The following is a 15,840-nucleotide window of genomic DNA, read 5'->3' as shown; positions in this document are numbered from 1 at the left end:
GTGTAAATAATAAAATGTTGGATTTGCAAGCTTGATATTTAAATGAGCGAGGAGTTGATTTGACAACTTGGAGGTGTACACGTTACTTTCAAGGATGTGTAGAACTGTCCTAGGGTTAAAGAAGCTGCAAGTTTCTGGTGGGTTTGAAAAGTGGAGATGTTGCCTATAGCAACCAATCAGATTCTAGTTATAATTTTTAGTACATTCTACAAAATGACAGCTAGAATCTGATTGGTTGCTATAGGCACCATTTCCATTGCAGCTTGATACATTTACCCCCTAAAGTGCAAAAATGCTGGATTTTTCCATGACTTCCTAAGTCATTTATGTTCAGATTGTCAACCCCGTGAGTTAAGTATATAGAAAGTTATTTGCTTTAGAAAATAGTTTAGCCATTAGATACAACTTTCTCGTTAAGGAGTTGCCTATCCAAGATCAGCAACGCACACAATGAGGCACAAATGTACAAACAGAACATGTATTTTTATAGCCTAAATGATATATGTTGATCTAAACAGCTCACTGAGTGGTGAATATGTTACAATATTTGTTTTGTTGTATCTTGTGAAGGTGGAAACCGTTTCATTGAAGATATTGAGATGATGATTGGAAAGAAGAGTTGGCCATTCTGGCTGTTTTGGAGAACCTGCTGGTTTTTCATAACTCCTCTTCTGCTTACTGTAAGTCTGAATACAAAACTTGTTGTAAATTATATATGCAATGTTTGTATTGAAAGCATTAATGTCCCACTAAGAGACCTTTGTTACGCATTGCATCATTGTAGTGTATGTATGCACACCTACTACGCAACAAAATAATTCTGGGGGACATGCCTTGTTATAAATCTCAATTAGAGCATTAACATTTGTGATAATAGAACGTAACTTACTCTTCCTAAACTGGGAGTAGAACGGGTACCAAAAGCTTTGCTAAATTGAAGAATTAGGTGCCCAATATATATATATATATATATATATATATATATATATATATATATATACGATTCCTAAGAACCTGTAATTTGTACAACAGTTGGATTCATGCATAGATTAGTAATTGTGTTGCATATGACTGTGTGGCCAGTGATAGCTTTATTTTTACACTGACATTTAAAGTTGATCTAGGACATGCCCTACCCCAATTATAAATCTGACCTTACATTTTAAATGTACCACCCCCTCTAATGCAACATGGTTCTGCCCAGGTGCAAAGTTACTTATTTTTTATGCTTTGCTCTCCTTAATGATTCAGGCCCGTAAGGTTTAAAGAATTTGAATCAAATCACATCAAGGCCAATTTAACCACTTAGCCTGACCACCGAGATACAGGATCATAATCTACTTGGGTCACACATGAGTAGAAAAAATGGATGAGACTCAAACCATTCGGTGCTTGGGTGGAGTGGCAGACACTTTTGGGCTTGTTAGTGTGGTTGTAAAATGACTACAATTAAGAACCACTAGCAGATATTTTCCAAAAGCATTTATATTGCATGCTCGATAGACAGCCAATCCTATTCAATTGTATTATTATCTTGCATTGTGCTTTTTTGGGAGCCACACCCTCTAAAGAATCGTGCCAAGTCCCTATGGCTATCAGTGATACTGCATTGTGTGGGTCACTAGTATCACTGTGTATCTTATCCCACTTCCTTTCTCCATCCCTCCATTCTTACTCTGCTTAATGCTTTATTAAATGGCAATATAGCTAATCTATATACACACAGAATTTGTAATTAAGGAGAGAAAACTCATGTGTTCCTTGTTTAATCCACAGGCTATACTGATTTGGTCTTTGGCTACTTTTTCTTCTCCAAAGCACGGCAATGTGGAATATCCTGCCTGGGGAGTTGCCGTGGGCTGGTGCATGATCATTTTCTGCATCATTTGGATACCTATATTAGCTATTGTAAAAATATGTAAAGGCGAAGGAAGTCTTTGGGAGGTGAGTAGTCTTATTCAGCACTCAACATAGTTCATCATATTGGCTATAGGCACAAGACACGGTAATCAAGAACTGGTTAAACAGAGGCAGGGAAGGCAAACTAATAATGAGGTTACTGTAATTCCAATTATAGAACATTTTCTGGCGCAGCACAACACCTGGTCCAGAGACCCCATCTGAAATTAAGGATTTAATTCTATTGCTCTCTTTCCCCTCAGTAAACAGGCCGTTGCCAGTTAGAAAGACTCCTAATAATGGTTCCATTAGAGCATTGTATATTTAATCCTTAACTGTTTAGCTGTTTAAGAGCTGGATTAAGAACAAATGGATCCCTGGCTGCTATAAGACAGGGCAGCAGTCTTTGGGTGCTCAGTTCTGGTGCCCCTGCACACGACTATACTGTGCCTTCAAAAATACTCAATTGAAAGCCCAATTACACAGACCCCATTGCACAGACCCCCCACATAGCACAGACCAGCCTATATATAGAATGTCCCATATACTGCACAGACCACACGTATTGTGGATGCTTCCTCCTTATATGGAGGGCCAACAATGGCCCCATCCCATAGCACACCCCACGTTACTGCACAGATCCTAATACTGTTCACCTTCCCAATATTACACAGACCAAGCATATTGCACATTTTCCTCCATAATGCACAATCCCTAGTATATTTCAGATATCAGTACAGATACATCAAACTCCCACATTGCTTTGCCTCATTACACTTACCTGCTCCTGAAGGGTGTGGGTAGACAGTGACATTTGTACTTGTGGTGCTCTGAACTTCTCTTGGAAACTCCTAGGGGTATATTTACTAAACTGCGGGTTTGGAAATGTGGAGATGTTGCCTATAGCAACCAATCGAAATCTAGTTATCAATTATTTAGTACATTCTACAAAATGACAGCTTGAGTCTGATTGGTTGCTATAGGCAACATCTCCACTTTTTCAAAGCCGCCGTTTAGTAAATATACCCCTTAGAGTTTTGCAAGTTTTGAATAAGGTCAGAACTTTAACTCTATGAGCATCTCTCTGCTTTTTACTGAATGAAGAGATGTGTATCCCACTAGATGACTCCAGAACCTCATACACAGGGCAAACATCATGCAGAAATTCTAGTGGTGGTACACTGGTTAGTAAAAGCAGGGATGTAAGACACCAGATGCTGACAGTATGGTGATGACTGTGGAGGTGCCGTCAAGTAAACTGGACTCCTGTACTTTGCATAAGCTAGTCTTGCTAGTGGTTGCCTTGCTGATAAATCAGTCCAGAGCTCTGAGTCTTGCTCACTGAGGGATAACTGGCAGCACAAAATGAATTATTTATGGCAACATCAGAAATTCAAATACATTTTTCTTTCTTATGTGAAATGAAATGTACTGACATAAAATGCACACATTCTAAACTTCACAGTTTACTCTTTCTGCTAATAATTTACAGATCACTGACTTACTAACTTTTCAAGAGCATAGTTTCACAACGTCTATTTGATTATCCTCATAGGTATTTTTTGAGGTTTTTCCCTGTGTGATATATGTGGGTCATTACCGACCATGTCAAATCAATGACATCACCTAATGAGGAAATCCTTAAAAAAAATAAAACATTTTTTTTTTGTTTTTGGTGTTGTTTGGCACAAGGACTAAGGGGTTTGTTTATCATTAGGATCCCAATAGCTGCGATAAGTCTGACTTTATGCAATTAAACAACAAGCAAGTTAACACAAATATCAATGTGACAGCTGACAGATACTCAAGTTTGAAAAATGACAACTGCCCTTTAAACTCAACATATTCTGATAATAATCAGAGACAACTCTTATGTCTGAATTTACTTTGCTTAAAGTGCACCCATCATGTTTAGCAGTGGTGTTTAACCTTTTTTTTTATAACTGGGACACCAATTGTCAGTGTACTATTGTTTCTGGCACAATAGAGGATGTTCCTATTAGCATATATTGTTTATTTGAGATTCAGGCTCTGACTAAGCCGATAGGGCGAAACGTACGTCGGGTCATGTGTGACGCGTGACGTCACACACCCGGAAGTTTTGAACTTAATTGATACAAGGTTTACACTTATGGGTATTTTCCCCAGTCAATTATAAGTGTCACAATTTTGTGACCACCGGCTTCCCGGAAGGGCATTTTTAATAATCGTTATCACTTGTCTTTATTTTCATCACCTCTTTATTTTAATAATTCGCCTAGTCTCATATCCGATATTTGAATTTTTTTTTTAATAATCATTAATAAAGTTGATTTTATAAAACTCTTAGGGACAGGAGTGCCCCATATACTACTTTTTTCAGTTGATGTCCATCATCAATTGATTCCCTTTATGTTCTAGAAGTTACCAGCGGTGGTAATCGTTTTTCCGATTACCACCATTCCGACATCGCTAATGCCTCCAAAAAATACACGAAAGAAAGAAAAAGCGATTTGAAAATAATCAGACTTACGCCTGACGTCATCGCGATGTCTGTCACCAAATATTTAAAGTGGCAATCTGAGGTTAAGTGTTTAAACAATTAACCTTAGTGGTACCCACATTGCCGCTTTACATTTTTAGTGACAGACGTCGCAATGACATCAGGCTGCATTGCCGGTCAGTTCTCCAAATGGAATGCTTTGCTGTCATTATGCTGGTTTCTTCGGTGATATCCAGCGTCGTCTTCAAGGTAAGTCTGATTTTTTTTTTAGGTCGCTTTTTCATTCTTTTGTGTTTTTTTTGGAGGCATTAGCGATGTTGGATTTATCACGTACCCAACCCGTTGCCAGACCCCATACCAGTTAAATACTGTCTGTTTTTCATGTAACACACAAATACTTGATAGCTTATTTGTACACTGAAATTTATAGTTGATATTTGTGTGCTACATGAAAAAAACAGTCAGTATTTAACTTATGTGCAAGACAGAATACTTATTTGCACCCCTTGCATTGTAACATGGTTTTGTCCAGGAGACTTAAATAAGAAGTTTCTTAAGTTAAGATCCTTAATGAATCAGGCCCAAGGTTATCTAAAAGAAAACTAAGGACTAAATAGAGTCTGAGGTTTTTAGAAATTAACATGTGCAGACTAGATTAAAAGTCTGGTTCTTATCCGCCGTCAAACTTACCATTTTTATTTTTTTATGTATCATACGTTTGAGGCAATTCCATAGATCCGTGCTTGGAGCTAAAATCTGCTTGTAAAACGGTTAATACTTGTTTTAATTCATTATTATAATCATTCCACAGCGTTTTCGGAAGCTTTGCTCTCCAACTTCAGACTGGGGACCTGCTCTGGAGCAACATCGCTTTGGAAGATATAAAAACACCGGTGACGTCCACAAAGAAGTAAATGGATTGGAAATTCCCACGATTGAAGCAGGCTTGTCAGGCCACGACAACAAAGCCTTTTCTTAATAGACAGAATCAAGCGCAGTGTGCGCAATTGGAACACTATGGAAATTTGTTTTTGTGTTTAAATAATGATGGTATCACCATTTGTCCCGTGAAAAATATAAGTAAGATGCCATTTATTAAATCTCCCACATCCTCTGGAAACATAGTGACAGCAGTAGTGTACATACATTTTTAAGCTCATGCTTGGCCAGTTTGAGTACATCCATCCTGGTTTACGCAGACAGTTCTGTCTATCACTAGAAGCTTAAAATTGAAATTAATTCTGATATAGCTAGGAAATCTGCTAGGAAATCTGGACAAACATTAAGTGGCTGTTGTAGATTTGACCAAAATTGTGTTCAATAAAAAATCACAGCTGCAAAGCAGCAACAACTGCGCCATATGCGCAGGTCTGCACCAGTAGCATCTGCGCCCAGTTTTACGCCTGTCACATACACTTACACCCATGTTTGTTTCGTTTTCAAAATACGTAGTCACTCTTAGGCATTGGTAAAACTTTAAAAACCTCTTTAATACAGGAGAAACAACTCCACATCTCACATACGTTAAAAAAAAAGATTATATTGCATAATATATAGCTGTGTAACGAAGACAGCCCCAATCAGCTTCAATGAAGCATATTCAAGCAGCCAATCACAAGCGGTCCGCTATTGCTCATCATCATCCATTATTTTCCCCTGCCCTTGACCACCTGCAAATAGTACAGAACAGGCTGAGACAGGGGAATAGCATCTGAGTCCCAGATACATCAGTTTGCAATTGCACAAACACTCCCGTTCTGTACTCAGCCTATGTTAGAATGCCACTTCCCTCCCTGGTTCCGCCACTGAAGCCGCAAGCGGGCGTCCGTGCCAGAATCTAAGCATGAGTCGTTGATTTAATTCAAGATACGCTACGCAAACTAGCGTATTACTCACTCTGCATCAACCCCTAAATTCTGTCCTCATACAGCATGAATACTGTAGAACAACTGCATTGCAGTCTAATTTAGGCACAGTATGAGTTTAGAAATGTGTGTACACTGTTCCTTTACTACAAAATGGGAAAATGATAATGCAAATACCATTGCACATATAACTGCACTACTACTGGTGATGATGCCTGGTTCAGCTACACACTTGTGAAATATTGTATATATTCATCAACATAGATTCCACATTTTGTTATGTAATGTAAGCATTAGTATATCTTTTGTAAGTGATTGGTAAATTCTAAATGTAGGCTTAATGAATTCACTACCGTTAGCCCGAGGAGCTATCTTAAACTGCCCATCGAAAACCTACACGATTCTCATTTCATTTTCTTAGCAGTTTTATAGTAGCTTTAGAAGTAGAGTTTGCAGAGCCAAACAAAGAAAGTTATCATGTTGTATATATTGTAGTAGAAAATAATGTACAGAATGTTTACATTTTTGTAGGAGAAGTGAAGAAATACCTCATTGAGTTGTAATATGTAGCTTATGGTGCCCAATGGAAGCTGCAATGTTAAATCTTTCTTTAATATGATTGATAAGTCCATGATTTATTTGGGGAAATATGTCATCAGAGTTGTGTCACTTGGTAATGTATTCGGTACGCATGCAGGAGAACACTTTCACACTATCAAAACAGAAAAAATGACACACTTAAGGGCATAGTCGATTGTTGGCGTTATAGCCAAAATTAACGCGCCGTGTGCACTATTATCGTCATTACGGTAATAGTGCACGTAAATACCGGTATTACGGTACTTTTCTCGCTGGATTTCAGCTCGCAGCTAAGGGAGCTGCGTCTTACTATTACCGTAATGCCGGTAATAGTTTTTCCGCGGCGGAAACCACCAAGAATTGAATATGCCCCTTAATATACAATATATAATTCTAAGTCCGCAAATAAAAATATGTTCACGGCCATCAAGCAAAAGCTGGAGTGATATCTTGGAGTTTGTACAATCTCGATAGTTGACAATTGGAAAATCAGTAACACCCCCTGGTTTTGTTGCTGCTTGTTTTTATATATTAACTACAAACTCTGGTAACCTACAATATAAAGATTCAATTTACGATGTATTAAAGGACTGAATGCAGTAAAGGGTTAAAATGTACCTGCAACGTAAGTGGGTTTAAATGAAAGTTTCCTTTTCCTAACACTTTCACACTGACAGCTTAAAGAATAATAAGTCATCAATATATTGGTCTGCCTTTTTAAAATATGGTTGTTACCTTGCTCACAATCCAGAAAAAAGATAACTTTTGAGAAGAAAATAAAGACATATTTATCTTTACTCAAAACACATTAGCTGCTACTGCTGAGAGATATTGCTCTTTTGTTCAGAGACTTTCCTCAAATGGCCATAACCCAAAAACTGTAGTATCTGAGCAGCTGTCTGTATGCAGTGATGTCACTCACTTCTGTCAGTAGAATTTCCTAGGGAGCAATTTATTTTTGGACCAAGAATTCCAGCAGTCTGGTAATCCAAGGTCATCTTTTTAATCTCCGAAAACCACCCAGAGGGCATTTCAATAACACAACTGACCCATGAGAATGTCACACACACGGACACAGCCCACAGACAGCCCACCTACGATCACTGTGAGGAGCAATGCTAAATAGTTTAATGAGCGGACGACTGTCAGGAGCAATGTGGAGAAATATGGGTCGTTTTTAAATGTAATTTAGTATGTTTTAGACATTGTGCTCCGAATGATAGAATAGGCCCTATCTAGTAATCCTGTTATTATAATTGTATATTTTACTTTTAAAGTACATTCCAGGCATTTAAATTATTTCATTAAGTTGCACTAAGTCAAGTTCTAATGTGGTTGTATGAAAACAAAATTTGGTCCTCTGAGACTAACATAAATTGAACAACATCTGTCAATTCAAACCATCGTTCTATCTATTTGCACCATTAAGTGTTTTCCATATATGAAAGACTATTGAAATGCTTGAGCTTATTGTGAACCATTCTGAAACTTAGCCGATCTTCTGGTACCATTTATTGTCCTCTACTAGTACTGAAGTCAAATGTGACATTTAGTTTTATGATTTATCATTAATAAGTCAGGTTGATAACATGTCAGTATTTAGATGTTGGGTAACTTGAAAATGGGATTTAACGTGATTTTGGTGAATGACAGCAGTGTTAAAGTAAGGTGAGGGGTCAGGTATCTGACATTCTCAATAAGATAGCATAGAAAGTATTATTAGTACAGAACATATGCAACAGAATCATCATTTAAAATGATAGAAATGTTCTAAGGTCGTGGTGAACACAACCTGTAGACGTATGTCTATCATCTGCTCTGCATGCTTTACCCGATATCAGCACAGGAGTACGAGAACAATTGCTGGATTATAAGAAGTGTTTATAAGATCTCAGAATTGCTAATGACATTCTGTCCAATCTTACATGTTTAAAAAAAAATATGCAGGGTAAATGATTCCAAATATTTATCATATATATTTTGTCTAACTAGGTGCATACTTCTGCATTTTATGAATCTGTTTAAATAAAGGTTTTATTGCATATATGGTTTCATTGATATTTTCTGTACAGTGTTTAAAGGAAAAATATACACCTGGCTCTTCCCTCTAATTTGTGTTTTCCACATTAAGGGTCTGGTACTCAGATGGACATATGCCCGTTTGAGTAGAGTAAAATCCACAAATTTGGACTGTGCATGCCCCCCCAAAACACTGCAGCAGAAGGGGTGGGCCTTTCCTGCTGCTCTGTCTCAGTCTCAGAAAAACTGATGGGCAGAGTGCTGTGTGAAAAAAGCCAGTGGACAAGAGCTGCCATGTGTGAGAAAAACTGGTGGGCAGGGGCATGTGTGAGAAAAACTGGTGGGCAGGGGCATGTGTGAGATAAACTGGTGGGCAGGGGCATGTGTGAGAAAAACCAGTGGACAGGCTATGAAAGTATGTAAGGGAAAAGCTATTGGGTAGATGGGCATGTGGGAAAAAAGCTGGGGGCCAAGGGGACATGTCAGTGTATACAGAGGTCGGAACTAGTGAGCTGTGGGCCCCGGTGCTGGGAAGCGGGGAGGAGGGAACCGGGGCCCACAGTTTGCTAGTTTCCCATGCAGTGGGTCTCATTACCTTCACGGGCCCTGGTGCACCCCACCTGCTGCTCCAATAATAGTTCCGCCACTGAGTGTATACCAGGTGTGTGATGTTAGTGTGACCTGTCTATAATCATCAGTGTGTACCAGGTGTGTGATGTTAGATGGACCTGTCTATTGGGTGTGTGATATCAGAGTGACCTGTATATAATGATCAGCGTGTACCAGGTGTTTGAGGTCAGTGTGACCTGTATATAATGATCAGCGTGTACCAGGTGTTTGAGGTCAGTGTGACCTGTATATAATGATCAGCGTGTACCAGGTGTTTGAGGTCAGTGTGACCTGTATATAATGATCAGCGTGTACCAGGTGTTTGAGGTCAGTGTCACCTCTATATAATGATCAGTGTGTGGCATCATCAGTGTGTACCAGGTGTGTGATATCAGTGTGACCTGTGTACAGTGGTCAGTTTGTATTGGGTCTTTATGTAAACTGTGAACTATAGTATATAGTTGATTTAATGGGCACCTACGAATGTAAAATACTCTTTCTTAAGTATCACGAATAGTGTATTTGATACGATTTCATCTTATTATAATGCATGAGATAGGTACACAGTTCTTCATACCCAGCTAAATAGCTCTGCAGTGGTAAAATGTTTGGTCAAGAGGCTGTTATTGTTCAGAATGTACAGGAACTGAGCTTGGATTCTGAAGGTGAGTTGCTTCCCTGAGTTATTTTGCTCATGTCGCTGATGAATAGGTTTCCCAGTGCATGACACTACTATGTCCAATACTTCATTTGATTTTGCTGTATATAAGCTTGCTAAGGTTGCATGTACAGAATATTAATAACGTCCACAAAAAGAAGACAAGAACCATATGCACTGCTGCCACCTAATTATTTTAATGTAGTGGATCCCTCTTAAAGTCGAACATTATGAATGTGTTAGAATTTAATTATATTAACATATGTTATTATAATAAAATGACTCAGGGAGCTCTCCTGGGATAATAGTGAGTACAATACACTTAGGAATACATTCCTAAGCTATTTTATGAGCAAGGAAATGCCAGGTCAGTGCGGGGAAAGACTGGAGTTGGTTTTATATGTAGAGTAAATTTAGTATATTTTATACATACTGCTCCAAATTTAGGATACTAGAACGCATACTTGTACTTAGTGGACGCACTATCTTCCCACTGAGACTGATATGTCACTATATAGCTTGAGTGTATAGGGTAATATCCCTCATCATTGCTTTTAATATCCACAATATAGCCCTATATACTAAAATATAACGCAAGGTACTCACCCTGGCTCCCATAAATTGCCACCATCTCCCAAAATGGAAAAATTTGGGACAAAAACAAGCCACGCCTGATCCAATCCAAACGCACCTATTTTACTGTATGATCAAACATGCCCCTGTTTTCAAAAGTCATGGCTCCGATCTGATAGGTAACAACCCATTTTGGTTTCCAAAATCAGTGCTGTCCCACCAAAAGTAAATTATTGGGAGCTAAGCTTTCTACACAGAAAGGCGCTGCTGTTTGTCACACTGTAGGACTGTGTGACTTAGCAGATCTATAACAAGCATGAAACCCAACATTGGAAAAGCTAAATCAGGACAAAATCGGCCCCAAACATAATCAGTGAAAGCCCCATCTCATCCACCCCCACATCTCTGGGAAGCCATTCCCTCTCTTCAGTAAGCTGTAACTCATGATGGTCTACAAATTGGGTCAGTTCTGTTGGATAATACTATCTCTCCAAGCTGCACGCAGAATCTCATACACATTCATTTTCACCTCCATGAAAACCTTAACATACATATTTGTGAGTGTTACTAACGACTCTTTTATATAAGACAACCAGCGTTGTAGGTTAAGCAAACATTTAACTGCAATAGATTATTGGGAATTATATCACAGCATCAAAGATTTAAATAACTAAAAATTTAAAATTTAAATAATTAAAAGGCATTAAAACAGAGATGTGCAACATGAGAGTTGGAAGCCCAAGGTGGTTCCAGAACTGCATTTGGGGTCCTCTGATTTTCAGATATGAAGTGCATTCTATTGGGAATTTCTTTCTTCGGGGTCCCAGGATAATGACACATGTCCTTAGTGTGTTAAGCAGGAATATAGGGATATTAGATAGATATTAACAAGCCCATAGATGGGTACATTTGCAAGAGCCTGTGCAAGGTGTTATATCTATTTAGCAAATGACTGTCATTTAGTTTTTATTTTGCACAACAAGTCATATATGTACAAATTTCCCCTTTAACTAAAATAACATATATAACTAAATTTCAGCCTTGTTTGCAAATTGTACAGTGTTCTTGAACAGTAGAAATTGTGTGCCAATGAGAGAAACAAGGGGAGGTGCTAGTTAATAGATATACACCTTTGTGAAAGGAAGAAAAGAGCATTACCTCTTTATTAAAGCTCCACAGTACAAATGAACAGTTTGAGAGTGGCAGCCAAAACAAGAACACTGAAACCTAGAAAATTGACGTTGAACTGTTTCAAAGAAGTGAGCTTGGAACTGGGATTATGGGTATGAAAGAGAATCTAATATTCAACAATCAAAATTCTACTGATGCGAAACAGGTGAGTAGTAGCAAGACTATATAAGCAACTAAACTGTTTGCAAATTGCATAAAGTCAGTAAATGAATAACTTACTGAATGGGCTACTGTGTAAAATAATGAGTTCTTAAGAGTCAAGTAAGCAGAAGGGAAATACACATATAATGGTAAAAAAATGGTAATTATGTAAAGTAATTATTGCAGTAAAATAGAATCCATTTAGTTTACTTATTTTCAATTTGCTAAATATGTTTGAGTTTAGTGTGTATATTACTCCAATTCTCAATATTTATGCCTGGGAAATTTACTTCATTTTCATTAAATTCTGCGATGTACTGGCTCCCATTTAATGTCACTTGTAGGCATTACTAGATTATACAGGCAGTTCTTTTCTTCTGCTTGATGGAATGTCTTAAACCAGCTTTGTTATTCTAGAAATTGCAGAATGCTATGTAAATGATGCATACTTCTTTATGTTCACATTCTGTTCCACAGAGGAATGTGACGAAAGGCATTACCATAGCTAGATACCCACCGGCCCTATTTAAAAATATTAGTCTCAGTCTCCCTAACTTGCCTTTCTTCGAACCATGACCTAATATATCTTAGCCTGAGGCTGTATTATATGTTGGAAATGCATAAAGAAATTGCACACAGACCCCAGGTTTGCCATCCATATTGTACAAAGATTCCCATGATAACCAGCCACGTTATGCTGAAACCCTATGATGACCAGCTACATAAAACAGACATGCCCATGATCAACAGCCACATTACACAGAACCTCTGTTTCTCAACCACCCAAGTCATTCACTACACACTTACCAGTTCCAGGGACGCTATACCAGCATTGTCTGGAGGTTCCAGGAAGTGGAGGTTCTATTTGGGCCTCAAATCTCCAGATGATGCAGGAATGCATTGATGGTTCTGGGCAGAACCATATAACAACACTGATGGGGCTTTTGACATTACTCTGCATACTGGGCTCCACAATCCAACCTGACGGCAAGCAATGTAGAAACAGGGGCCCAGTTTGTGATAGAGCAGTGCTTATGGGATCATAGCCAGGGTACCTGTTCCTCTAGGCTTGGTCTGATTTGATATTGCAGCAATCCCAGTTACTGGGCTACTGACTGAAAAGAGCAAAAGCAGTCCTTGCTATAACAAACAATGATATGTTGTTTCATCTTATTTCATATCAATGTATGTTGTCCACAATATGCTGTCCTATGATACTGTACTGTAGGTATGTGCTTTGCCATGCTACTATATACTGTTATGTAAAAGGAGGTAGAAGTTGATTCTGCATATATTTCAGAAAACCATATAGTCAGGGAACCCAAAAATGAGACAATCCCCTTCCAGCGTGATATTATATGGAGCACAGAAATTAGAGAAGGAAATTGGTGATCAAGGCAAATGTCTATGTACATTCATATCATGAGGAAATTGGAAGTCAGAACTAGGAACCTAAAGTGATTTATAGCCACAGCTATCATGACATTAAAACAAATATGATTGTACAAGTGACACCCACTCGTACAATTTCAGGCAAATTACCATTTGTCAGCAATGGTTCTCCTGAGATATGGTATATAGGGGTATAACTTATGGTACTAGAGTATAATATGAGTACCTAGAAGCATATTATCTCACATTCATTATTAATTTCAAGACTAAGTAAAACATTTCTTTGTATCAGTTATTCCCCAAAAATAACTTCAATTTATATGAAATGGAGGAGCAGAGCATAACTTTTATTACATATAGTTTAGGGATTTACACAATTATAACTACCAGAATTTTTTTATTAAAATGCATTTATGATACAGTGTTTTTTTAAACTATCTACATATATTTTATTCTGAAGGAGAAATGCCAATCACCTGCTTTCTAGCTGTTGTTGAACATTAGCCAACAGTTCTAGCTTCTTTATTTAATTTTATTTGTAAGTTCCATTTCAAAAGAACTACTGTTATTCTTTCTGTTCCTAGTACAAATTCTACATTACTATTTAGCTTTACTTATATTAAATAACACATACCCGTTGTTATCACTTTAATGGCAGTGAATCAACCTAATTGTTTTATTTATAATAACATTCCTGGCAATCGGTATGTACAAATATATTACACAACACTGTGCATTGACAAGATCATGATACAAACAAATCACATACAATGACATGAATCAGAAAATGTAACTGGCAAATGAGCTTATACTGGAGAGGTGTGGGGGAACAATGGATACATAAGGTGGAGAAATAACAATTGTAGCTGATGAGATAAGTGAGTTTGGCTACTGTATGGCAGAAGCATTGGCATTTTTGTGGGGTTGACATTAGAGAAAGATAGGAATGTAGAACCAGAAAGAAGAACTGGGGCCTGATTCATTAAGGATTTTAACTTGAGAAACATCTTATTTCAGTCTCCTGGACAAAACCATGTTACAATGGAAAGGGTGCAAATAAGTATTCTGTTTTGCACATAAGTTAAACACTGACTGTTTTTTCATGTAGCACACAATACTTGATAGCTTATTTGTACACTGAAATTTAAAGTTGATATTTGTGTGCTACATGAAAAAACAGTCAGTATTTAACTTATGTGCAAAACAGAATACTAATCTGCACCCCTTGCATTGTAACATGGTTTTGTCCAGGAGACTGAAATAAGAAGTTTCTCAAGTTAAGATCCTTAATGAATCAGGCCCCTAGTCATCTTCTGGCAACCATGACCGTGGTTCACTATTTATCTTAATCCTGCGTTCTTCCTTTTCTGATTCTTGAGAAGGCTTTCATTTTTGTGCTGCATAGGCACCCTTGTGGTTATCCGGAGGCTTGGAGTAGCTGTGTGCCTGGTGCTTTCATTTGGCATAGTGCTAGCTGCAGGACACATAGCAAAGACACGTTCCCCATGATTGCAGAAGTTGTGGAGCAGCTGCTATCACCAAAGGCAAAGACATCACCAAAGTAGGACCTTGGCTGCCAGTTTGTGACTTTTTCATCAGAGAACCAAAATCTCTAGTCCTGGGCGGAGTGGGGCACTTGTGATGGAGTTTGGAGAAACCAGTAGAGAGCAGAATACCAGTCACCTTCCACCCAATGCTGTAATCAAAGCCCTGGCTGTATGTTAACTCACTGGTCCATTGTCTGCCCATAATGGAAGCCACACTTTCCCTAACAGTAATGTAAATATCCCCAACTTATAACTAAATAAACTTCTTGGATGAATGGTCCATCAAATATCTAACAAGCTGGCACTTTGTAGGTGACCACAAGCGGGTAAGATTATACACAGTGAGATTAATACAGCCGGTTAGGCAGGATCGTCTGTCAACATATACTCAAACTCACCAGGTCCTGCAGTCCAACAAAGATGGCAATAGAACAAATATTAAGATTTAATCTAGTGCTCTTTATCTCTCATCGACCCAATAAAATGATGAGCAGGAAGATACTTATATTTGTTGATTGGTGAAAACCTCATAAATCCTCAGTGTTGAGTATGAACATAAAAAGAGAAAACAGAAACAAATAATAGTGCAACAGCGTAATGATATAAGTGTATACCAATTATTTACGTTATATCTAAATAAAATGAATTTCCTTGTGATCCAGTTGTCCTGTGAGGACTATAATACCCCTCTAATGATTTAACTTACAAAGAGCACACTTGTGTTTATGCATCAAACATCTGATCTTATCAGCCACCATTCTTTAAGATAACATGTTTGAAGCATGTATTAGTTCTTTATATATGTTCTATTGTCATATTTTATAAACCAGTGTATAATTGCTGTAAACATTTTTTAGCTGCAATTGAAAGCGAAGAGCTGAAAAT

General features: G+C 37.9%; 2 protein-coding genes across 2 annotated transcripts in view; both read left to right on the top strand.

The window, feature by feature from the left end:
• Positions 1 to 8,867, top strand: part of LOC142102380 (sodium- and chloride-dependent neutral and basic amino acid transporter B(0+)-like) — a 30,384-nt gene extending 21,517 nt beyond the window's left edge. Inside the window, exons 12-14 of the mRNA XM_075187227.1 lie at positions 571 to 680; positions 1,777 to 1,944; positions 5,193 to 8,867. Coding sequence (XP_075043328.1) covers positions 571 to 680; positions 1,777 to 1,944; positions 5,193 to 5,360 — 446 coding nt within the window. The 3' untranslated portion in view covers positions 5,361 to 8,867. The remainder of the gene's footprint in view (positions 1 to 570; positions 681 to 1,776; positions 1,945 to 5,192) is intronic.
• A 2,992-nt stretch (positions 8,868 to 11,859) lies between these two features.
• Positions 11,860 to 15,840, top strand: part of LOC142102379 (sodium- and chloride-dependent neutral and basic amino acid transporter B(0+)-like) — a 33,427-nt gene continuing 29,446 nt past the window's right edge. Inside the window, exon 1 of the mRNA XM_075187226.1 lies at positions 11,860 to 12,020. Within this exon, the coding sequence (XP_075043327.1) occupies positions 11,964 to 12,020 (57 nt within the window). The 5' untranslated portion in view covers positions 11,860 to 11,963. The remainder of the gene's footprint in view (positions 12,021 to 15,840) is intronic.

Source organism: Mixophyes fleayi, chromosome 9 (assembly GCF_038048845.1).
Source record: "Mixophyes fleayi isolate aMixFle1 chromosome 9, aMixFle1.hap1, whole genome shotgun sequence".
NCBI classification, from domain to species: domain Eukaryota; kingdom Metazoa; phylum Chordata; class Amphibia; order Anura; family Limnodynastidae; genus Mixophyes; species Mixophyes fleayi.
This window is presented reverse-complemented; position numbering and strand designations above follow the sequence as displayed.